This window comes from Lissotriton helveticus, chromosome 8 (genome assembly GCF_964261635.1).
Source record: "Lissotriton helveticus chromosome 8, aLisHel1.1, whole genome shotgun sequence".
In the NCBI taxonomy this organism is placed as follows: Eukaryota; Metazoa; Chordata; class Amphibia; order Caudata; family Salamandridae; genus Lissotriton; species Lissotriton helveticus.
The window spans coordinates 1,571,106,224-1,571,133,181 of record NC_136069.1 but is presented as its reverse complement, the minus strand read 5'-3'; the positions used below and the strand labels follow the sequence as shown (position 1 = coordinate 1,571,133,181).

The window sequence follows — 26,958 nt, the reverse complement described above, 5'->3', positions numbered from 1 at the left end:
TCTTGGAAAAATGTGTGCTATCTCAGCTAACACAACACCTGGAGATCTTGAATCTTCTTGACCCACACCAATCTGGGTTCAGAAAGGGCTGCAGCACAGAAACCGCAATCCTCAATGTGATGGATGACCTACACAGGTCTCTCGACTCCAACCAATGTAGCCTCCTCATCCTCCTAGACCTCTCGGCAGCGTTCGACACAGTGTATCACAACCTACTACTCAATGTCCTTCAGAAGAGAGCGGGTTTTGAAAAAACTGTTCTCAAATGGTTCGCCTCCTTTCTCAACAACCGCACTCAAATTATCAAAATTAAAAGCTACAATTCGGACCCCCTCCCCATTACTAAAGGAGTCCCACAGGGGTCAGTACTCTCTCCACAACTTTTCAACATCTACATGGAGCCCTTCACTACAATTCTAAGGAACTCCAACATCCCCTTTCACCTCTATGCGGACGACACACAACTCTACCTGGAAACCACTTCGATCGCAGACATCCACAGACTAAATGACACACTCACAGAGGTCCAACACTGGCTCTCATCCAACCACCTCAAACTTAATGAAGAAAAGACAGAAGTGCTCCTCATCTCAAACAAAAATGAAAATCCCCAAATACTCGAATGGCTCAAAGCCTTAAACGCCCTCAATGTTCCTTTTGTTCCTACAACCTCCGTCAAATCACTGGGGATCACTCTGGACCCAAAACTGGACATGAAAAAACACATCTCTAAAACTGCCAAAAGTGCTTTCCTTAACCTGAAACTTCTTTACAAACTTAAACCCTTCCTCCCCTTGAAAGACCTGAAACAGGCCACTCAGGCACTGGTACTCTCCAGGATTGACTATGGCATTGCTACTCTGACTGGAACTGCCAAATCTCATCTAGGTCCTTTGGCGGCTACCCTGAATGCAGCAGCTAGAATGGTCACAGGAACTAAGAAATATGAGCACATCACCCCGGCTATCAAGGACCTGAAATGGCTTCCTATTAATCTTCGAGCCAACTTCCGCACAGCCTGCCTCACACACAAAGCCCTGCATACAGGTAAACCGGAATATATGGCCAATAAACTCAACAGAGCCGGTCAGTCCAGGATCCTCAGAAGCTCCAACACGCTCCTTCTCATACCTCTGAAAGCACAGAAACGCAAAAGATCTAACAGGTCCTTTGCGGGAAATGCTCCTAAGATATGGAACTCCATCCCCCCCACATCAGGATGACCGCCTCCTTCCTGAAATTCAAGACACTACTCAAAACCTTCTTTCTTGAGCGAGCTGGATCGTAACGAGAATCACCGTCTGACTTTAATAGTTCACTATCTCTTTGGTCCTAGCGAGAACCTGATGACTCTCCCTTGATCTCCGCCATGTCGCCCTCATGCTGACATTGTATAGACTTTTACTTGCTACTATGCTTTCCCATACTTTCCCTACCCTGCTCGACCTACCTGTTATGTTGATGCTTATTTGTATCAGACATTGTATAGACTTTTACTTGCTACTTTGATTTCCTTAACTTTCCCTACCCTGCTCGACCTACCTGTTATGTTGATGCTTATTTGTATCCGTTGTGAAGCGCTCTGATACCTTCGGGTCTAGCTAGCGCTATACAAAACTTAAATAAATAAATAAAAAATATATATAAATAAACATATACAATGTAAAAATATAGATTATCACAATATCGACTACATAATTATTGTGAAAATAACTAACTACATTCATAAACAATACACCAAAACCCCAATTTTTCCATAAACCAGTTACATCAAATAAACCCTAACTTATAATAAACATCTATAATTAAATTAAAATGTATTACATCGCCCAAAAATTAAACATTTCCCCCCCCAAAAAATAGCACACCTACAAAATATACAATAAATACACCAAAAACATTATAATTAACTATAAACATTCAAATACAAACAACAATATAACATTTTACATAAAAACAAGTAAAATTATACTTAAATTAAACAAATTATATATAATACTACCAAAAGAAAACAAATTAGCATTTACCAAACAAGGATTTAATTGATAGTACAAATTCTAATTATACTAAACCAACCAATAAAATAGCACTATAAACAACTTTAACCAATAAAATAACTGAAGCAATTAAACAAACAATATAAAAGATACACTAATTAACCTCATCGTTGCTGCCGACGGCCAACGGCCGTCGCGTGCACTAACTCGGTAGTGCTGCGCACGTCCGTTGGTCGTCGCGGCCCCGCCAGCTCAATAGAACGTTCTGCACTAGCACGGAACGTTCGGCGCAGTTGAGAGACTAAAGCAAATAATTACTCCCCCCCCCAAAAAAACACTGCATGAGGCGGAACTTGCTGGATTCTCGCAACAAATGATTATACATGCAAATATACATCACTAAAACTACATATTCAAGTAAGAAATACTTATATTTAAACTAAAAATCAAATGTTACTAAACTAGAACATTGTTAATTAACAAGTACATAGCAACACACACTGTAACTTTCATCGTTATAAACAGACGAGAGAAAAGAAACGAAAAAAAAACTTCCAAACCAACAAACTGCTAGAAAATCTCAATTATAAGAAAGCAACAAAAATATATAATAAAGTAAATATACATAAATCATGAATTTGAAACTTATCCAAAGAGCGACCAAAAATAAACCTAACTCCCCAAACCTCAACAAACTAGCAAAATATAAAAAATGTATTTACTCCTAACTTTTTTTCCTCTTTCAACAGAAAACAAACACCGGCCCCACCTTAAAACAAGCTGAAAGGAAAAGCTGCAAGAACATGCAAAACATCTCAACATAACATACAAGTAAATTAAATAAAAGTAACTGCCTTTTTAAATATATAAATAACTAACATGCAAAAGTTAAACTATGATATATATTTATATTATTAAACTACCTACATATATAATAACAGACGGTGTCAAATTTATCACTTCACAAAAAAGAAAAGCAATTATCAATTCACATGGGCTTCACCTACAGCCAGGAAAGTGCATTGACAGAACTATAAATTGGAAATGTAATACACTTTATTCTAATGCATGCTATGAAAGGCCAACTACCAAAGTAAATGGTATATTGAATGTAAAAGAGCACAACCATCTCCCAAACTTTACAGAAATAGATGTTAGAGAACGTTTGTGAGATATAACAGAGGCAAGCAGTAGTTCTCAGGAACCCACAAGCAAAATTCTTTAAGACATACTGCCCAAAGTCCCTGAAAACATATGACTCCACCTACTAGCTAACCCCACTTTAAAACGTCTAATTACACCACTAAAAAAGCCACCACTGATACTCCACCTGCTCCTAGAAGATACCAAGAAATAGACATACCAGACCAATTGCACATAGGGCCTGATTACGATGTCGGATGAACGCCACTGTTGCGGATTGGGCACCGCCCAACCAGGTCAGCAAGTCCAACCGCACAAATTGGATGTGACCACCTTATGGATGGTTGGAAACATCAATTTTTCAATGGCAGCATGTGCAGCGGGCGGAAAAAGGCCTGCAGCACAAGCTGCCATTGAAAAATTGATGCTTTTAAATATCCCTGGACCGTGTGAAAGGCAAATAGCGGAGGCCACGGAGGGAAGGGGCCCCGCTATGGGCCCCCAAAGTCACTTTCCAACAGCCTTTCCATGTTGGAAAGACTGACATGGAAGGGCTGTCAGAAAGTGACATAATAATACAGACGGGGGAGCCAAGGCTGGCTCCTCCGTCATTATGGGATTGTGATTCTTTCCGATGCTCCGACCGGCTCGTTGAGCCTATCCGAAGAGCAGCGGACGGTTCCTCCGCATCATAATGCGGTGGGCGGACCACAATGGCAGATGCCGGTTGCAGTCCGCCCAACATTGTAATCGGCCCATAATGAGAAACCCTTTCTTTTACATGACAAGCAATATAATGAAAAATGTATCCTAATCTTCTCCAATACAAAAATTTAAGGAGACTTACCCAATGCCAAACATGGATGATGTATGGGACCTTCAAAATATGTCCAAACCCATCACTCAAATATACACCATACATGATGAATATCAAAACAGCAATATCCCTTTCATATACCCTTTACCCCCAAATAAACCAAGCAATACCTACTATGAACTACTAAACTATATAAAACAACAAACAAATAATTACTACCCCAAAAAATAAATCATAGGCTTTGAACAAGTCATGATTCAAACAATGCTAAAAATATAGTCACACACAGCCATACAAGGCTGTTATTATCACCTTAACCAAAGTATATGGGGACACCTCCAAAATTCTACACTAAAGACCTAAGCCAACCGCCCGCACGCCGCATCCCCGGCCGCCAGCAGACCACAGTGCTGGCAGGTACTCAGAATGCCGTATTATGAGTTTACCACAGTGCCGGCGGTGTGGCTGCAGAGATCTTGTGGGGTGGTGACTATTTTTCTATATATATATTGATGCCTGTGTGAAAATTTCAACTGCATATGTGTTGACTGCACACATATTCATGATACATGTAGAAAAATACCGGCCCCACCTTAAAACAAGCTGAAAGGAAAAGCTGCAAGGACATGCAAAACATCTCAACATAACATACAAGTAAATTAAATAAAAGTAACTGCCTTTTTAAATATATAAATAACTAACATGCAAAAGTTAAACTATGATATATATTTATATTATTAAACTACCTACATATATAATAACAGACGGTGTCAAATGTATCACTTCACAAAAAAGAAAAGCAATTATCAATTCACATGGGCTTCACCTACAGCCAGGAAAGTGCATTGACAGAACTATAAATTGGAAATGTAATACATTTTATTCTAATGCATGCTATGAAAGGCCAACTACCAAAGAAAATTGTATATTTAATGTAAAAGAGCACAACCATCTCCCAAACTTTACAGAAATAGATGTTAGAGAACGTTTGTGAGATATAACAGAGGCAAGCAAGCAGTAGTTCTCAGGAACCCACAAGCAAAATTCTTTAAGACATACTGCCCAAAGTCCCTGAAAACATATGACTCCACCTACTAGCTAACCCCACTTTAAAACGTCTAATTACACCACTAAAAAAGCCACCACTGATACTCCACCTGCTCCTAGAAGATAACAAGAAATAGACATACCAGACCAATTGCACATAGGGCCTGATTACGATGTCGGATGGACGCCACTGTTGCGGATTGGGCACCGCCCAACCAGGTCAGCAAGTCCGACCGCACAAATTGGATGTGACCACCTTATGGATGGTTGGAAACATAAATTTTTCAATGGCAGCATGTGCAGGGGCGAGAAAAGGCCTGCAGCACAAGCTGCCATTGAAAAATTGATGCTTTTAAATATCCCTGGACCGTGTGAAAGGCAAATAGCGCAGGCCACGGAGGGAAGGGGCCCCGCTATGGGCCCCCAAAGTCACTTTCCAACAGCCTTTCCATGTTGGAAAGACTGACATGGAAGGGCTGTCAGAAAGTGACATAATAATACCGACGGGGGAGCCAAGGCTGGCTCCTCCGTCATTATGGGATTGTGATTCTTTCCAATGCTCCGACCGGCTCATTGAGCCTATCCGAAGAGCAGCGGACGGTTCCTCCGCATCATAATGCGGTGGGCGGACCACAAGGGCAGATGCCGGTTGCAGTCCGCCCAACATTGTAATCGGCCCATAATGAGAAACCCTTTCTTTTACATGACAAGCAATATAATGAAAAATTAATCCTAATCTTCTCCAATACAAAAATTTAAGGAGACTTACCCAATGCCAAACATGGATGATGTATGGGACCTTCAAAATATGTCCAAAACCATCACTCAAATATACACCATACATGGTGAGGAGCTACGCACGGATCCAAGATGGACGCGTGAGCAGAGGGTTCCCGAGACCCTTTCCGCCACCCTTCTTTATCCTGACACACATCCTGATTTGGACGACGGGTACTTCTTGTTGATGCCCTGCTGATATCGAAAGCTTCTTCCAGAATTCGATTTGGCCGCCGGGAACTGGACTTGCTGCACTCCATAATCTGAGGCCTACGGCAGAGGCCATCCAGGGGCTTGAGTTCCCGAGGTGCCCAGGTGGCAATTGAACAACACCGGCTGGAGTGACGCCTCCGCTGTCCCTGTGGTACTTTCGGTTTCGATTTCGCTCTTTGTTGGTGCCGACTCATTGCTGGTAGACACTGCTGCCCTGCTCTAGTCGCAGACTCTCCTTCGGCTGTCGTTCCTCGACCTCTCGCTTCCTTTAGCTTGCCATAGGGGGACTCATTCTGCCTAGATCTTGGAAGACCCTTTGGAGCTCGTCGACCATCATGACGGGCAGGACGGACACTGAGAGGCACGCCACCAGAGGCCCGAATCGGGGGGGAGCCGCTCAGACCCAGACTATAGAACGCTTTACTCGCCCGAAGGGATCCTCGGGTGGGTCGAGCAAATCCCCCGGAGAGGCTGGTGACGGTACCCCTGCGACTGAGGAGCCGACTTTGGCAGATGTCATGGGCGCCATTGCCAATATCCAGACTGCGATGGGGCAGCAATATGAAACTCTGGCTACTAAGTTGGATACGGTTGCGATTGAGGTCAACCTTATCAGGACAGACCTGGGGAAAACCAACGAACGGGTCAAATCTTTGGATGTGAAGACGGCGAGCCTAATCACTGATGTCTCAGATTTTCAGACCGAGGTCCGCGATCTTCGCACGGCCAGGGACTCGTTTGCCCGTCGGCTGGATGATTTCGAGAGCCGGGCCAGACGGAATAATGTCCGCATCGTGGGCGTTCCGGAGACTTCCAGGGAAGTACCGACGGATCTTCTGGTTGAAGACCTTATTCAGAACTATTTGTCGCCAAAGGGCCTTAGTGGTCTTTTTGCAGTGGAGCGCGCTCATCGGATTCCTGGCGGGCAGCCCAAGCTTGGGGCCGCTCCGAGGCCTATCATAGCCAGGATCTTTAATTACCGGGACAGAGACGCTATCCTGCAGGCCTCCCAGGTCAATGGTCCCACTAAGTTTGAAAATGTTTCGATCAGCTTCTATCCGGACTTCACCCAGGCAGTGCAGAAGCAACGTATGGCCTTTACGGGGGTGAAACGGCGCCTTCGAGACATGGAACTGAAATATGCCATGCTTTTTCCGGCTCGCCTGCGGATTGAGCACAACGAACGTACTTTTTTCTTTGATCGCCCTGATGCGGCCAGTGACTGGTTGGACACTTTACCGACACAGCATACCAGCTCGGAGTGTACAATGGGTGCCGAAGGCGGCCTGGAAGCTCTGGAGTAGTGAGTCGGTGCCGATGAGCCGTTCTTGGACGCTTTGCAGTGGCTCTGTGATGACGATGTTTATACGTTGCGGATACCCGGGGGTGGTGGGACTCGGGACTCTTCCTCCTCAGGGGACTTTTTTCTCTCTTCTTGTAGGTTAGTCTAATGGGGCGACAGGCACACTGCAAGTTGGGGTGGCTTTTTGGTCTACCGCAGGGGTGCAGGGAGGGGGGTTGTGTGTTGAGGGTTCTTTGGGGGGTGGTGGGGGGGTCTTTTCTTGTTTGTTTACTTCGAGGCTCTGATTTGGTCGCTCTTTTATCCTTGGTGCTTGCTCTGTGGCGGGGGGGACGATTGGTTTTTGTCTGGGATGGGGGGTAGGGGGCTGAGGGTGCTGAGCTGGAACGTTAATGGTCTCGGGGATCGCATTAAACGGGGGATAGTTTTGCAGTACTTGAAGCGGCACTCCCCGGATATTGTTCTACTACAAGAAACGCATTTGGTGGGAAATACGTGCCGCGCACTGAATCGAAGAGGCTACCGTTTGGTGGTCCACTCTGGATTCACCACTGGGTCGAGGGGGGTGGGTATCTTGGTTAGGAACTCCCTCCCCCTCGAGGTGGATGACGAGGTGCTGGATGATAGGGGTCGCTATGCTGCTGTCGTGGGTCGATGGGAGGGGAAGACGATCTCCATTTTGTCTGTGTATGTTCCCCCTGGTCTACAGTCTACCACATTTTCTGATTTGGGTGGGGTAGTCCTGGGGCTCCCCGCTGGTTTGCTAGTTATGGGTGGAGATTTTAACTCGGTGGTCAGTGGTGAGGAGGATCGCCACCCTTGTAGAACCCTCCCCACGTTCGCAGTTATGGTTGGGCCGCTTCATGGATACCCTGGGATTAGCGGATTGTTGGAGACAACTTCATCCTGGCCAGCTCCAGTACACCTTTTTCTCGGGGGCCCATGGTAGTCTCTCGAGACTCGATTACATCCTTATTCCAGCGCCACAGATGGTCTCCGTGAGAGAAATGAGACATCTGGCGAGGGGGATCTCAGATCACTCCCCGCTATGGCTCACCATTGATATGCGGCTGGAGTCCGGGGGTCGTGTTGCTCCTATTAATCCGTGGCATCTTCGTAACCCCAACATTAGTAAGGAAGTGGTTAAGTGCATGGATTATTACTTTGCTGAGAATGAAGGGTCAGTGTCCTCCCCTGTTACTTTGTGGGAGGAGTGTAAAACTGTGATCCGGGGTCAGACGCTCTCCTTGATTGCCAGCGAAAGGGGGCGCAGAACTAAAGAAGTGGTACGGCTTGAGAATGATATCTCTGAATTGGAAGAACAGATGGAATCTGTGATTACGCCTGATAGCCTACATTCCTTGGCGCTTAAACAGTTTTAATACAGAGCTCTGGTGACTGATGCGGCTAAAGCGATGAATCGTGAACAGCACGGACGCTTGTATGATTTGGGTGATAAGGCGGGGAAATTGCTTGCTTGGCTTGATAAGCGGGATAGAGTGAATCGGGTCGTGCCTGTTATTGAGCGAGTGGATGGTGTGCGAGTTGTGGACCCGGTCGAGATCGTTGAGGTCTTTGCCCAGCATTTTCGGAAGGTGTACTCGCCGGTCTCGGACAGACCTGAGGAGGACTCGCACCTGTTGCTCCGCGATATTGCGTTGCCTATTCTCTCGGATTCGGATAGAGAGCTTATGGAGGCGGATTTTTCTACCGATGAAGTAGCGCTCGCTATCCGTGCACTTCGTTCTGGTAAGGCTTCGAGCCCGAATGGTTTGCCAGTCGAGCTGTATAAGTTGTGTCCTGATAAAATGGCGCCATACCTTCGTCGGACGTTTTTGGCGTCGCGAGATCTCGGGCTTTTTCCCCGAGATCAGAGACTGGCGTCCATTGTGGTTATCCACAAGGACGGGAAGCCCCGGGAACATTGTTTGTCATATCCGCCGATCTCGAAAATTTTGGCGAACCGCATGATCGCGGTGATCGGCGAGTTGGTGCACCCTGATCAGTCTGGGTTTATCCCCCACCGCAACACTGCGCTCAATCTTCGCCGTCTACACGGTGTTTTGGCGGGGGCGGGGTCTCTTGTGGAACCGGCCATTTTGGTTTCCCTTGACGCCTCGATGGCCTTTGACACTGTGGAATGGCCTTATTTGTGGGCTGCCCTCGCTAAATTTGGCTTTGGTCCTAAGTTTATTGGGTGGGTTAAACTGTTATATGCACAACCGCTTGCACAGGTGGTGGTTAATGGAAGGGCCTCGAATCCCTTTGTCCTCGGACGTGGCACAAGACAGGGCTGCCCTTTGTCGCCTCTCCTTTTTGCGCTTGCTCTTGAACCCCTTGCCGCGTGGCTCCGCTGGGAGCCTTCGCTCAAGGGCATACGGTGGTCTCCTACCTTTGAGGATCGGGTGTCGCTTTATGCTGATGATATTCTGTTGTACCTCACTTCTCCCCGTAAGTCATTGGGAGTCCTGTTTGATGTCCTGAGCTCCTTCGGGAGGAACTCTGGTTTGGTTATTAACTGGACTAAATCCTGTATTTACCCACTTGCGGGTGGACAACCTTCTCTGCCTCGCTTCTGCCCTATACCTGTCTCCAGTGGTGGTTTCAAATACTTGGGGATCTACATCACTATGGACCCTAAGGTCCGATTTGAGCGTAATCTACTGCCTCCGCTTGCCCGACTTCGATCGGATGTGGCGGCATGGTGTGGATTGCCTCTTTCCCCCCTGGGGAGGGCGGCCCTGTTTAAAATGATGTCTCTTCCCCGATTCTTATACGCAATCCAGAACACGCTGGACCTGGTTCCAGCTGGTTATTTTAGTGAAATCGAGGGTCTCCAGAGGAAATTGGTTTGGGGCGGGAGACCGCGTATAGCGCTGGCGAAGTTGACTTTGCCCTGGTATGATGGTGGGATAGCGTTACCGGATGTCAAACGTTATTATTGGGCGTCCCAGTTGAGTGCTATTAATCACGCCATGTATGGCCCTGTCCCTAATCCCGCTTATGATATGGATAAGTGGCAACTCCCGGGGGGCGATTATAATAGAGCGCTTTATTCCAAGAGTGACATGAGGTATTTGACGGGCCCCACTGCGGTGGCACTGCGTGTATGGGCTAGTGCGACGTCGGCCATGGGCTGGACTGATAAACTCACAAGGGCGACTCCTCTCTATGCAGCTGAGAGATTGGGTGGTTTGTGGTCCTCGGAGGGATTCGATAGATGGGACCTTATTGGTATCAGTAAAGTGGGTGATCTTTGGGCCACCAATAGAGTTAAAACTTTTGACGAGTTACAACGAGAATATAAGCTGAGTGATAGGGAATATTTTCGATACCTTCAGATCCGCCATGCGCTCGATTCGGTCTTCCCTGCTGGCCCCTTGATCCCTGAGTCTTCTCCTCTGGAGGATAGAGTGCTTGATGGACATGTCCCCGACAGCACTATCTCCCTCATATACAAAAAACGTATTAATGCCAGTTCGGACCTTCTTATACAGCTGCGTGAGGCATGGACTGGTGACGGGCTGGAGTTAGACGATGAAGACTGGCAGGCTGCAGTCTCCTCCTCAAAGGAAGTTGCTATTCCGGCGCGTCTCCGACTAGTGCAGCTAAAGATTCTTCATCGCACCTATGTCACGGGTCCACGGTTGATACATATGGGTTATTCAGTGGATGGGTTATGTCGGCGTGGATGTGGTTTGCTTGCTACTTTCCTCCATATTATATGGGAATGCCAGGAGGTAGTGGTTTTTTGGACCCAAGTGCATGAGGTGATGAGAGAGGTGACGGGCGTCGGGCTACTTCCTGAGGCCCGGCGCTGTTTGCTGAATATTTGGGAACTGAATGACTGCATCGTTGCCCAGACTCAGTGGGTCACGCTGGGAAACATTATTGCATAAAGGGATATTGCTCAACTCTGGGGGTCTCATAGGGCACCACTGGTCTCGACCTGGGAGGAGAACATGGACTGGTGTATGTTTGGGGAAAAAAATGTATACGTCTCCCGGGGTAGGCCTAAGAAGTGGGGTAGGATTTGGGGTCAGTGGAATTCGTATCGGGGTGAGATTTGTGACCCGCCTTTTACAGCACCCCATGGTGATACAGGATTTCCCTGATTGTACGTTCCAGTATTTTTGATTTTTTGGTCACTATAAAGCATTGCTCGCTCTTGGTCCCCGCTCCCCACCTCCATGATTTCCTGATGTTTGCTTTTCGTTGTCCCCCTCATACCACACGTAGCAGCCCTTATATTGGTAAATTCGCCTCGTTTCTTTTTCTTCTGGGTTTTCCTTTTTGTTATTTGTATGTTATAAAATGGAAACCTTTTATTCATCCTCATTCACCAGGCGCTCTTAACCACGTCATGCTTTTCTGCTGCCGGACCCTCGGGTTGTCGGCTGATGAGCTGTGTACTGCTTTATTTTTGCTGTTTTGTGTTACTGACCGGCCTTGGTGGCTGTAGGTCTGTGTCTGTCCTTATTTTACGAATAAGGGTTTTTTAAAAAAAAATGTAAAAAAAATATACACCATACATGATGAATATCAAAACGGCAATATCCCTTTCATATACCCTTTACCCCCAAATAAACCAAGCAATACCTACTATGAACTACTAAACTATATAAAACAACAAACAAATAATTACTACCCCAAAAAATAAATCATAGGCTTTGAACAAGTCATGATTCAAACAATGCTAAAAATATAGTCACACACAGCCATACAAGGCTGTTATTATCACCTTAACCAAAGTATATGGGGACACCTCCAAAACTCTACACTAAAGACCAGAGGCTAACCGCCCGCACGCCGCATCCCCGGCCGCCAGCAGACCACAGTGCTGGCAGGTACTCAGAATGCCGTATTATGAGTTTACCACAGTGCCGGCGGTGTGGCTGCAGAGATCTTGTGGGGTGGTGACTATTTTTCTATATATATATATTGATGCCTGTGTGAAAATTTCAACTGCATATGTGTTGACTGCACACATATGCATGATACATGTGGAAAAATACCATCTCCCATTGCCGGAATCTGGCCCATATGTGGGTGTCCAGTCAATGGGTATATGGCACAAAATGGACTCACCTGTATATTGCCGCAAACAGAGTGGTAATCCTTGGGGTGAAGATGCTGATGTGAAGGGGGGACCAGAAGAAAGGGATTCACATTGAACTCTGATTGGAAGAACAGGAAAGAGGTGAGAACGCACCCCAAATCTGTCTTTTCCGCACAACTTGAAGCTGGAGTTCCCACAGCAGCATTCGGCTCATCGAAAAGCCAACTCTTCATACGACGGGGGTGAAACTCCTCTGTACCGCCCTGTGGCAGCTGCTTTTCCCCAATCATGACACCAGCGGTTTGTGGTGTACTGGCGGTGTCGATGGTTCAGCCGTGGCCTTTGCAGTAGGAATCCACCAACTCGTAATATGGCGGGTGGCCTGCCGAGCTTGTAATAAGGCCCTAAGTGTAGAATATTCCACTAATAGGCAATCTGTCTTCATAGTCAAAAAATTATAACACTAGCCCACGTTCCTGTGACAAAGGTTGTCAACCACAATAACTTAAAAATAGAAAGCCCTTTCTACCAATAAAATGAAGGACTAGACTACTTAGAAATAATAGCCAAATCTATCCTCTTAAGTATACATTCACCTACCAAACACTACAACATAATCTAACACAACAAACCAAATGTGTACTTTGATAAAAATATGAATATTTTATTACATGGGGAAAAACGTATTTAAAACGTAAAAATGTATAATCACTGATATAATACAAATATTAATAATTGAAAAAACTTATATAATACTAACCAACTTTAAAACAAAATTAATTAATCACATCAAATAAATACAACACATAATAATAACATAAACATAACGTAAACAATACAATATCACATTTTTCACCGACAACAAAACATTTATATAAAACGTACTGTTTTGTAGCTGCAGATCTCTCGCCATCACCACATAACAACAACATGGTAATCGACCACAAAATGAAGAAAACTAATGCAAAAAGCCCCCCCTCCTCGAGAAAAAACAACAATATTAACAATCCAATCGAAAATCCCTCAAACTAATTTTAAGTCTATAGGTTCAATAAAAAACCCGAATTTTTTTTTGTTTAAAAAGAACAGGGGTTGGCCTAAAGGCTAAGGCGCTCGACCTCGGACCTGGGGATCTGGGTTTGAGTCTCGGTAACGACGCCTAAAAAAAAAAAACTGTGATTCTGGGCAAATCACTTAATCTCCCCGTGCCTAAATTGAAAGTGTGTCCTCATGTAACGTAACTGGTGCTATGTAAAGCGCTCTGATAACTGATTCGGTTCGGTTCTAGTTCGCGCTATATAAAACTCTGCAAAAAAAAAAAAACAGAAAAAAAGGAAATCTAAGTAAAAACAATTTGTTTATAATAAACTAAAACAGATTTCCTTTAAAAAAGAAAATCGTAAACTCCAACTTCCCAACGAAATCGTTCGTAGACAAAAACCTGCAAAAGAAACATTTAACACCCACCCATACACTATATTACAGTCTCAGATATACACATACCTAATATTTAATCATGAAAACATAAGTAACATCACATTTTTAAAATAACACAATTATACAATAATAATAATAAAATGTAAATGCAACACAACAACATAGGGCAAAACACCAACAAATAACCTTCTAAACATACTAAGCAACACTAGACCCAACTTGTAAACATTCATCTAAATTACCACTACCCTCAAAACCCTTAATAAACTCCTTAAAAAAGACTTACCTGTCCTAACAGCAGCACCTAACCATGACTAGGCTTCTGAAAAAAGACACAAATTAACAACAATAGACAGCAAAATAGAAGCTAGCGTTAAAATGAAATGGGTGCCAAATGAAACTAAAAAAAAGACTAGCTCCCCATAGAAATCAATTGGAAATATTTTAAAATGTTTAATAAATGTTTAACAAATGTTTTACAATTATTAAAAATATTAATCGTATCAAACAATGTTGTAGAAAATTTTACAAAAAAAGTTCAAGTATAAATTAAATATTAGTATAAAATATATACAAAAATATATACAAATATGTAATATATATTAATTATGAATATGTTAAATGATGTTTAAAAAATGTATGTAAAAAAGTTTTTTTAATTTTAAAAATTATATTGAATGTAAAAAATTAATAGAAAATGTACATTATACAACCATGTATACAATCTGATTTATTTGTGGGTTTTTTACTATTAAAAAAAGAAATATTTTATTTATTTCACTTAAAAATTGTTATTATTTTTTATTTTCAAAATATATTTGACAAAATGTAAAGTATACAATAAATTGAAATTATCAAAAAATAAAAAAAATTTAAATGTGTGTGGCATCTCATTATTATACTAAATTTGGGGGAAGTCTTAGACACATTTTACAATTCCTTCTCCAATCTAAACCAACATTTAGGGAAGGTGTTCAACACTAAAGGGGTAAACAATGCACAAAAGGACAACCCAATATTCCCTTGAAAGGCTTAGGTAACTGTAACGAGGCATGTAAAGGTACCAACAAGGGATTCACTTGAAAACAAAGTTTCATTGGCGATGTCTATGAATGGCATCTCAAATAAATTGAATAATATGTAATTTATACAAAGTAATTTGAAGAGAAATAAACCAATCGGTAATGCAGATGTATGTGTTTTCGAATTTGTATTGGAAAAAACAAATATTCAAACAGATAATGATTGAGGTTCAAAACAAATAATATCTCATGGTACATTGACAGTGTCTGTTATGGTGTAGGCAAAATTTCAACGTTTTTTTAACATATGTCCACGTACTTAGTACCCACTTTCATACATATACTTAGAGAATGTCTTCAGAAAAAACAAGACTCTTATGGGGGTTATCAATTGTCCAGAGGAAAGATGAGTTGTGTGTCGATGTTTCGGTCTCATTTGTTGTACATCCACAAAACCATCTTCAGGACTGCACTGTTTAAATGCAGATAAAGGAGCCCCTATGAGGCCATCAGGTTGGTATTTGGCTGGGAATTACAAGGCACGGGCTGAAAAGTCACTCTGGTCTGGGAGACTGAAAATTCAGAAATCCTATGAGATTGTGCTCCCAGGAAGGAATGAGTGATGTTCAGCGACATTTATGGAAGTGAAGCAGGTGCTTCTGATGCTTCAACGTGTGGACTGATTCTTGTGGACAAATCACCAAAACCTGTCCAGACATGAAGTAACAACAATATTATGCAGACTAAAAATATACAGTAAAATCGTATTAAGTAATTTTATCCCAGAAGAATTCTTTCAGTTTATGCTGAAAAGAGGCAAGTGTTGTAGTAAGGGAGTTCGTGTAACCGTTTACACAACACACACACCATGTGCTAACCATATCTTGGTGACAGACAGACAGACAGATAGATTCGAGGCACACGCAGATGCTGCATCTAAAGTGATCTTTTTTCTCATTAAGGGCCAGATGTACGACCCTATTTTGCATATGCAAACGAGTATGCGACCCGTTTGGGCATGCAAAATGTGATTGGGCCATGTACAACCCCTATTTAGCGAGTCACAATTTTGTTGCGACTCTCTAAACAGGAATTGCGAGTCGCTATTAGGAAGGGTCGTTCCAAGGGCGTCCCTTCCTAATACCGAGTCCGAGACCTAAGTTAGAATGTTTTGACTGCAATTTTAGGGTTAGGCAGTGGTCCCAGGGACCACTACCTGCCCTTACAAAATTAAACGAAAACGTTTCATTTTTCGTTTTTTTAAATGCCGCCCTTTTTCCTACAAGGAAAACGGGCTGCATTTTAAAAAAAAGAACTGCTTTATTTAAAAGCAGTCCCAGACATGGAGTTCTGCTGAGCCCAGCAGGCCACCATCCCTGGGAGGGCCAGCCATTCTTAATGGGGTCGCAAATTGTGAGTGCCTCAATAATATGCATGAGGCATGCAATTTGCGGCCCAATTAGGAATCGCTAACAGTGTCTCAGACACTGTTGTACATGGAATTTACCGACTTGAAATTGAGCATAATTTGCAAGTCTCTAAATGACATGGTCGTACATCTGGCCCCAAGTCTAGCCAGCTTTAGCGCTTTCACCATCCCCATTTAATAAAAAAAAAACTCTTTTCCACTGACCTGTTCAATTGTCAAGCAGAGTTTGCTTCTCCCAATTACAGCAAATAGCATGGGGCAATGGGATGGCCTACTTCAGGCACTGACTCTCCTACAATGTGCATAGGGTCATTTTAACTTGGTCACGTGTACAAATTCACCCAAAAAATAAACACCCTTCACTGCCAGGCCGGTAAACCAATATTTTAACAACGCTGTTGCATTTTCATTCTTTAATCTTTTTGTGATTTTTTTTTTACTCATACTTGTGTGTTTAGACTATGCCCTCAGTTTGCGGTAATTCAAAGCTAATTTTACCTTTTCTTTGCACCAAAAAGTGTCCTGTTTTCCTGTGATGTGCATTAAAACTAAAAAGAGTTTCTATACATGTTCCAAGAATCCCTGCTAAGAAGCACCTGTATTGTTTTATAAAAAATTATATCTGCTGATTTATTTATTTTAGAGTTTTTTAAATTTTATTTCAAGCATATACGTTTAGACCGTAGTTTGTTCTTTTTTTTCTCTGTTTTACAGCAAATTCTTACAACAACAATAAAAGGAATTATCCTGCCACCGTGTCAAGGCCTGACCTTTTGGCTTTGCCTGTGCTTGTTTTTCCATTTCATATCAGTGACGTGTTTTTGGCATAGGTTGAAAATTAGCCATCTTTCAAAGCATATAGTGCCATTCTCGAAAACTGTTTTAATTTTGGGCAATTCACACGTGTTAACACGGCTATGTAAATAACCTGAGGGGAAGCATGTCAAATGTTGAGCAGGCGCTGAAAGAACAGGAGACAGATTAGATTTCACGTGGCTTTCCAAGACCCCCTGAGGACCAACCACACTTAAGGAGATGAGGGAGGTATTTACTTTTAAGTTGTGCAGGGTCGGCTTTAGGACTGTGCAACTGGTGCCGCCACACTGGGCGCCACGCATGGGTGGGGGATGGGGGGTTGAGATGTCATTTGTGCTCTGACTGGAAGGGATGGGAGGACAGAGCAGACAGGTCAGGTGTGACAGGCAGGACACGAGACGCCTGCACAGATATTTGCTTTTGCATCAATTTTCAGAGGATACTTATAATGGGAAAATAACCTTGGTGGTTAATGTACTTGCTGGTGAGATCTGTGCTTTGTCTAGTCACAGTTTTGACTCACCATAAAATACCAAAGAGGGATAATGTGCCTGCTGGAAAGCACAACCTGTAACATACAGATCACAGATTTGTATTTTATGTAGATAGCTCAGTGGGTTACTGCTTTTATCACATTGATCCTTGTGTTACTTGCGGTTCATTAGTAAGGCTCCCTGTTTTCCGTTTTTACAGATAAATACAGACAAAAAAGATATAGTTATCATCTGTGGTGTTCCTATGATTGGAACCTATCAGGTATTCAAACATGAATGCACATTATTCAGTTAAATAAATGGGGAAATATACTAGTTTCAACTTCATTTAGTTACAAAACCCAAAAGAACTATGGATAAATACAGATAACATTAGCAAAAAGTAATAATGTATAAATACAGACGGATATGTCAAAAAACATAAATACCACAAAACCTGGAACCCTATTGCAAAGCTTCTGACAGCACAATCAGCTATACACCCACATCAAACAGCTACACACAGACTGCAAAGCATGGGTTTAGATGAGAACCTTTTTGTTTTTTCTCTATCTTTCTTTATTTTAAGGTTGCTAACAGAGTTAGTTTGGGCATTGATAAATTCTTAATAATATAAACAACCTCAACCACTGTGTTATGTTTAAATTCTGAGTCTGTGTGTCTCCAGACCAAGCACTCTTAAGAAATGATGCAAACCAGCATGGGTGGCATCTGACTCCTAAACCTTGTAGCCTTCATTGTCTTATGTAACATTTCCTGTATGCTAGTTTACATGCTTATATGATTTCTTGTATCTGTATAATGTGTGTATGATGTAAAGTCTTCTGACACACTACATCAGAATGAGTAGCTTTATAAAACAAATTATATAAATGTGAGAGAGAGGTCATAGCGAGATGTGAGGCATCGTTGGATGTTGAAAGTGAGAGAATCCGTTAAAGAGGAGATCATGAGGGGTGTCACCAACAAACAACGTTGCAGTGGGCGCGGCCAACGCAAGCGCCGGCCCTGAACATGTAGGTTCTACTCAGGCAGGGCCAGTGTGGAAGCGGTGTCTCCTGGCAGGTTAGAGCAGCTCAACTGAGTGTTGGCACACTGAGGCACACTGAAGGCCACCCAGTTAGCCCGGACACCTCTCAGACAGAAGGCACTTGCTCACAAGCACTGCATACAAAGCCACTTCCAGCAAGCACTGCTGGAAGCCGGCAGAACTGGGGTTTCACACACTCCAAAGAGGAACACATCAGAGGGGCTTGGAGATGTTCCTCTAGCAAGGGTGAGGTGGAAAGGGTGGCAAAACCATGGCAGACTCCATTGTACGACAGACCAGGCATTCCGTCTCTGCATCTGGCGCTGTCCAATACTTATATGTGAAGGCCCAGATTAACAAAGAAATCATGCAATGTGGTGCAGTAAGTAAAGTTACTATGCTGTTTTGCAAGAACATAAAAGAGCAGAGCAGCACTGTTAGACCTGTCAGCCTGTGAGTGGTCTTCCCCTAAACTTTGCCTATCCCCGCTGGTTTTACTGAATTCGTTTTTGTTGGCCTTAGGACTCTGTGCAGTTTACCACTGCTAACCAGTGCTAAAGTGTGTGTGCTCACTCCCGAACACATGGTAAAATTGGCTTACATCTAATGGGCATGGTTAATTTAGTTATAAATCCATAGTAAAGGGGTATATCATATACGCAGGTCCAGTAAATTGAATGCAACAAGTGGGCCTGCAGCATTTACTATGCCACGCACTCAAGTTACTATGCCACGCACTCACGCACTTTAAAACTGGTCTCAGGCCATTGCAGCCTGCGTGCACTTTTAAATTGCCATTTCGACTAGGCAAAATAACCCATTTGCCAAGGCTAAAACTCCCTTTTTAAAAGGGCGGGATGCACAGTATTTAAAATGTTGAGCATGTAATTTTAAGCATTAGATGTACTGGTGATGTTAAACTCACAAGCACATTTTTCATTACTGTGAGGGCTATCTCTTCAATAGGATAGCATTGGGTTACCTTATTACATTTAATAAGTGATACGTTGTGTTAGGGACCAGGCTGAAATCTCATATTTGGTGTCTAGGGATATGTAATTTAAAATCTGCTTTAATGCTGAAGTCAGATTTGAAGTTACAATTCTAAAAATGCCACTCTTAAAAAGTTGGCATTTTTTTGTCCTAACCATTTGGTTGGCCTCAGAGTGCACTCCTCTGATTACATAGTAGAAATCCTAAAGTCTTTTTTATTAAACTCTTTAATTGCATTTGGAAAACATAGCAGAGCAAAAGCAGTGATATTCACATATAAAATAACAAGATACATCATATCAACAGTCGGGTCTTTTACAGTTCTTATACATTCTCGTGTACCAGATCCCTTTGGGAATTTCCCTGTGGCAGGCTTTGTCATGCAGCCGCATTCATTCCAATTCCATCAGATCAATTCTAGTAACAGGTGTGCTCAGCATTCCCCTGCTTTCATTCCATCTCCCCAAAATGTTTGTCCATTTTTGTGGGCACACCCTACTCATGCATTCCACCCATTCCGCCTGCATGCACCGGTCTATGTCTATCTTCCAATCTCTCAATGTTAAGATGGACTCAGCTCTCCAGTTCCTGGCGATATTGCATTTGGCCACCATGATGCTGAGCCCAACCCCAAGTCTATTGCTCGAGGTTAAGTGTGTCGCCTCCCAAATGTTCAATAGGCGCCACTGAGTTGAGGGTGCTATCTATTATTTACACAATGTCATCATGACTGCCTTCCAGTACACCTGCATTGTCGGACAGTCCCACACCACGAGGAAAAGGGTGCCCTCCCGACTACAGCCCATAGGGCACTGTGAGGACTCAAGCCTGCCCATCATAACCAGTGTTGTGCATGCGTAGTACGTCCTATGTCAAATCTTAATTTGCACCAATCTGAAATGGGAACAGATAGCTACTTCTCTGGGGAAGCCATTGCCTCTTGCTATTCATCATCCTCCAGTTTCCCTATGTCTTCCATCTTTTCACGCAACCTCACCAGGATATCAGGGCACTAAACAGAATTTTGCTATAGGTTAGAGAGATTGCTTTTGTCTGCATGTAGTCATCCTGGACTCTATCTTCTAATGGAGAGGTTCAGGGAGGCCCTTCCCCTTTGGTATTGCAGCCCTCAGTGCGTGTCTTATCTGGAGGTAGCCAAATTTTCCACGGGTGCCAGTTGGTATTTGTTTTGTGGGTCACCAAAGGACTTTACCTCTCCACTTGCCCACAAGTCTCCCACGCATAACAGGCCTATCAAGTTCCATTTATCAAATCCCTGATGATCAGCTAGGAGGCCCAACTGTGCAGAGTCCCACAACGAGGTAGCCTCGGTGATCTTGCTGCGTCGTACCAGTACCGCTGTTGTAGTGTGCCAGGTTTTGGCGGTGGATGAGGTCGCGATCAGTGACAGCTTGCTATATTTCCCCCCATATAGATGGCCAGGAGATAGTCCCTTGGGTGCATATTTTGCCTGTCCATTCTATATGCAGATTCCCCCAGTGGGAGATAGACCCAGTGATTCACTGCCGTGAGGTGGGTTTCCCAGTAGTAGTATTGAGGGGCCGGGAGTGCTATTCCTCCATCGTACCAGCTCCTTGTCACTTTCTGTAAAGATATTCTGGGGATTCCCCCATCCCAGAGGAGCGTTTGCACAGTGGCTTCGACTGCCCGTAAGTACGAGAGTGGGACAGGGTACGGAGTTTTATGGAGGACATATAGAAAACGAGGCAGTGCCATCATTTTATACAGGGCCGCTGTCCCTAACAGGGACAGGGCAAGGCTCTCCAATGTTGCAGGTCTTCCTGAAGGCGTCTCAGTGGGGACACTAAATTTCGCTCGTAGAAGACAGTCGGGTCCTTAGTAATATAAATACCCAAATATTGAAACCCCTCTGTCACCACCCGAGCTGTGCAAGATCCAGGGAGTCATGGATTCATCCCATGGAGTATGTATACCAATGACTTGTCCCAGTGTGTGGTGTACCCCGAGTAGTTACGATACAGGTTGAAGATGTGCAGAATTCCTTGTAGTGTAGGGCATGGGCTCGCCACACAGAGAAGGATGTCTGCACAGAGGGAGATTCTATCCTCCCAGTCTGCAGACCATCTGAGCACTCTGATTAAGGGGTCTCCCCTCATCCAAACCGCTAATGGTTTCAGACTAGGGCAAAGATCAGCGGGGAAAGGGGCAACCCTGTCTCGTGCCCCATTGTAATTGAAAAGACCGCTGACATAGCTCCGTTCACTGTCACTTGTGCCAAGGGCTCTGTATATAAAAGCCGGACCCACGATAAAAAATTTCACCAGCAGCTACAACAGGCATGGCTCCTTGCCACACTTTGTGTGACGCTTGTATCCTCCGAAAATTGTTCCAGCGCCACTGCCATACAATCCCGGACCCCAACTCGAATGACAAAGTGAGTGAAAGAGTGAGGGTGCAGGGCCACTTCTATGGCGTACACTGCACTAGTGAGTTCCCAGGTGGTCACTGTCCAGTTGACAGCCGGTGCCACTCCAGGAGACACACAGCACCCCTTCTAATCACAGCTGTGCGGAGTTGGCTCCGGATGGCACAGTCCTCTGCGCACATACACTGGGGGGCTCGTGCTGCATATCTGCGTGTGCAAGGGTGGGCACCGGCTGGCACAGCCCTGTGCGCGCATACACTGGGAGCTCGTGCTTCGTGTCTGTCGTGTGCAAGGGTGGGCACCGGCTGGCGCAGCCCTCTGCGCGCGCGCTCTCTCTCTCTAAGTTCGCCAGGGTGGGTGTGTGTGTGGGTGTGTGTGTGGGTGTGTGTGTGTGTGTGTGTGTGTGAGGGACACTGGGGGTGGGTCCGCGGTTGCAGACAGGACAGTGGCACAGAACGAGCCATGGAGAGGTTGTGAGCAAGCAAGACATTTATTAACTCAGTTACTACGCCTGTTTGCTATGCATTAACCCCCCTACGAATTATGAGAGAATGTCACACACTGCTCACAAATAAATAAGTATACATATTACAGCAAACTGCCCCGTGTCAAATTTCAAGCGCTTCGCGTACGTTTTGCATTTTATCACACTTCTATTATGTATCTGGCGCACTCGCAAAGCGCTACATAGTCATAAAACTAATTCAAATCGCTGCACAAAATATGAACACAAAGTTAGAATAAAAGATCTGATACATTTAGCAGTCGAAAGGTTTTATGGAACAGAAGAGAGTAAGGAGAATGTTTGGAAACATGGAGGGTTCTTTTCAATATAGGCAGGAGGGGGGGATAAATCGTGATTTGCACAACATTAACCAATGCAGCTTGCGGAGCTGGGACCTGACCTGCAAAACTACCTTCAAAGAACCAAAAAACGTCACTAGTCATTACAAGTAAGTAAGCACCTCTAGACAACACAGGCATTGCTCATTACGTTACTGATTTAGGGCAGTACTGACAAAGATAAACTTACACTTTCGTGTAAGTTTATGATTGTTTACTATTCACAAAAGGATTTACGAGTAGTATATTTACGAGTGCGGAGTCTCCGCACATAAAAGTTAGGTCTACGCGTAGATCCCGTTATCAATAGCAAAGAATCGCAACCTTACACAAAAGTGTAAAGTTTACCATGGGAATCAGTCCCTTGGTAACGAACCTTTCAGATAATTGTCAGCTCTGCCGCATCTCCCTCCCGCCTCGGAGCTGTGACTTGCTTACGGCTTCGTTGTGTCTTTCCCCAGCAGAGTCACACGGTGAGCTGCCCCGACCTCTCTCACACGGGGATGCGACCCCTCGTAGACCGGTTACGAGCCCAGCTCTGGGAAGTTAACTGGTCGCCACTGCCATTTCTTCTCGTTTACAAGCCACGGGCTCGTGGACTTTTCCAACCATAAAAAAGAGTCTTTTAAAATGCCACTTACATAAATGAAACACCGACCCAGTCGAGGCAAGTTTTTACAGCAACTCACTCACAACGCACCCTGCTTCTAAGCACTATACCAACAATATGCCCAATTCGGCGGTTTACATTTTTTCAAAATTTCAATAATCTATTGAGCAGATGTAGGGTACAAAGCTTGCGAACTGTAGGCTGCTCGCACATCTCCACAGAGACCTCCCAACCCACAGAGCTACCCTACCCATATCTTACAACAAATAACTGCTGCTTCTTTAGGAATCACTTAATAGAGCTGAACGGAGAAGTTACTTAATTGATACAATCAAATAAATGGCAGAAGAGGCATATTGGATTGTTTTCCGTGACTGCGCGTGCATCATAGTCCCTGATTATACGATTGCTTTATTTAATAGATATGTATAGATGCTTATAACACATTCAGAAATCGTTCTACAGACAGGCAGGGTCAGATTGTAAAATAGACGCAAATATTTAAAGAGAGATGGAAATAGATCAAAGCGCATACATATATAAATGCACGGAGACAGGGAGAGCTGGACAGTCATATGGAGGAAGAAACGAGAGGACAGACAGACAGACAGATACATGGATTTTTATATCAGATTCGAGGCACACCCAGATCCTGCATTTAACGTGATTTTATTTCTCATTCGCTCTAACCAGATTTAGCACTCTTACCATCCCCTTTTAATAAAAAAGTCCTCTTTATCCACTGACCAGTCATAGGGAGAAAAACTTGTACAGAGAGGATAGATAGATAGACAGACAGACAGACAGACAGACAGACAGACAGACAGACAGACAGACAGACAGACAGACAGATAGATAGATAGATAGATAGATAGATAGATAGATAGATAGATAGATAGATAGATAGATAGATAGATAGATAGATACGGAGTAAAAGAGTTCTCAAGAGACGGTGAGAGAAAAAGAGAGCGAGACGGAGAGAGAAAGACAGAGGAGTACAAGATACACAGATAGATTAGAAATAGATCAACTAGTTTGATAATCCAGCAATGTAAATACCTAATCAAACAGAAACATTCGTAATCTGGATGAGTAAAATACATTGATTGTTCATGGCAAACGACACTAATCAGAATCTGTATAATAATAACAATATAATACTAAGATTATTAGCAATATTTCCAATTATAATATTAATAGTTCCCCTGCAGGGGGTTGCAGAAGGGGTCAGTGCAGTCCAGGTTGTTACTTACGCGGCCGGGCCCTGGCGTCCACCTTGGAGGCGAGCAGCAGCAGCAGGAGCAGCGCCAGCCCCAGCACAGAGGCCATCATCGGCCTCAGCTCGGGTACCATGCTCGGGGAATCCCTGCTCCTCTCAGAGCCCGGGCCGAGCACCAGGCACTTTTAAAAGCGGCCGCAGAGCGCGCGGGCTGCCCGCGTGACAGCGGCGCGTGCGTCAGCGCGGAGGCCGCAGCGACCCCTGCCGGCGAAGCGCGGAACTGCAGGCGCGCGAGAGGCGCGCGAGAGCAGCGCGAGCTCCGGACATCCCGGCTGAGGATTACTTTACTGCGGCTGTCCACGTGCGTGTAGACTCAGTTGGGGGCCTGTCAATGACTGCGGAGTTTGGCTCCCCGCTCACTCTTACTAGTACGCCACAGAGTTTTCACTTTGTGGAGTCTTCGTTGCTGGAATCACAATTAAAGCTCTCAACAGTGGTTTGTGAATTTAGCTAGTGGCAGAGCAAGGTCACTGAATTAACGATAATTTTTATGTTGCGTTAGATGGTAACTGAGAGCCACCAGTGGGAACACCAGATCCTCAGCCTAGTTGTTCACTAGTGTCCTTGCAACAGTGGTCTGCAAAAGTTGTTACTCACTGTATGCATACCATGCAGGAATTGCAGGTACTCTGAGAGCTTGTCAAATGCAACACAGGAGGTAGAGTACAGCTTCCTGAAGGGAGGGGGAAGGGAATTCACAGAGGGTGGTGGGTGGGCTGGCTGGAGGCCAGATATTTAAAAAACATATATTTATGTTAGTTAGGAAATGCCTTGTTATGCATGTCTCCCCATTAATCCTCTAACCCTGTGGAGCATTTGAAAGGAGGGGCATATGATTTTTTAGGGTCATACATAACATAACATTAGAAAAAAGTACATTACAGGAATATTTTTCACCTTGGAGTTCTAAGTGAAATCTTAGACAACTAAAGTTATGCTCTTGTTGTCTATTTGATGTTACTCAGAACCTCTCTCGGAAAACATTTACTGTTACTCATTTACAATTCTATATGTTGTATGACTTCCCTAGGAAGCCTTTAGCATGAACAATCAAATCAGAATCTGGTTATTTTTTGGAGTAATGTCAGAACAGTGGTTAACCAAAGTAGTCAAGCACTGTGGTTAACCAAAGTGGTTAACCAATGTTCATAGCTGCCAAGGTTTCAAATAGCTTAGGTGTGACATTTTCATAATTTCAGTGAAATTATGAGTGACATTTAAAGACTATGAGTGACACTATGTAGCAAACAAAATCAAGCAATGAAGAGGAGGGAACATGTAAATATCAGAAATTACACCCATTTGAGCAATAAAAAACTGGTTTGTTTTAGACCACAAGGCTTCTCAGGACGTGTGTCTCCTCCTTCACCACCCCTTGAGCCAACTCTTTACAAATGCTGTACATCTGAGGGAAAATATATGCTTTCTCAGGCACACTACTCCCATAGTAACGTCTTGGATCAAATATTTTACGAGACTAGCTCCCTAGATTCCAGAGCGGAGCACTGCAATGAATTGCGTATCCACATTTTCCTTGCATCAGCAATGTCAAAATTGCTACCTGTCGATTTCTCCTGCCTCTGCTGTAGGACGTGTGCAGGTCAGGCTTCCACAGATCCACTGAATGATATGTTCTAATAAAGCTCCTGTTTTGACTAAGAATTATGTTTTTCATGTGATTATTATGATTTTGAAAAATGTGTGCTTATGTAGTAAATCCACGTTGGATTTTATCGGAATTAGCTGGTGCGATAACTTCACATGCGTCTGCAGAATTATGTGAAAACATCAGGATTATTTTTTTTCAAGCGCGCAGTGATGCCCCCTGTCCGACTGACAACTCGCGCTGCCTGTCTGTGTGCCCACCTTAAATCGGTAGTCTATATCACGTCGGGCGTACGTTTTCTTCTTTGGGGTTTATGTGGGCTGACAACTTAAAGTTCCCCAATTAATAGACGGCAGGCCAGCCCTAACGAGGTTACGGGCTCTGACAACACACTAAAATGTTTAATTTGATCCACATTATCAGCATTGTGTTACAAATAACGGAAACACTGTAAGTTAAGTGACAAGTTGCTGAAGCACCTCTCCGACTCCTACACTTATCCGGGCTGCGGGGGCCTGAAAATAATTTGCCCGCCCTCTGCCATAATTTACCTCCCCACTGCATGGACGGCCCGGCCGGGCTTTAGGTGCAAGCTGCACAGTCAGTGGTGCTGCAAAAGTATCGTGACCTCTGAGCGGA

At 44.0% G+C, this 26,958-nt stretch overlaps 1 protein-coding gene across 1 annotated transcript in view; it reads right to left on the bottom strand.

Moving 5' to 3' along the window:
* The window catches only part of CHRDL2 (chordin like 2), a 632,837-nt gene extending 608,039 nt beyond the window's left edge, over positions 1-24,798 (bottom strand). Inside the window, exon 1 of the mRNA XM_078656250.1 lies at positions 24,688-24,798. Within this exon, the coding sequence (XP_078512376.1) occupies positions 24,688-24,787 (100 nt within the window). The 5' untranslated portion in view covers positions 24,788-24,798. The remainder of the gene's footprint in view (positions 1-24,687) is intronic.
* Between the last annotated feature and the right edge of the window lie 2,160 nt (positions 24,799-26,958).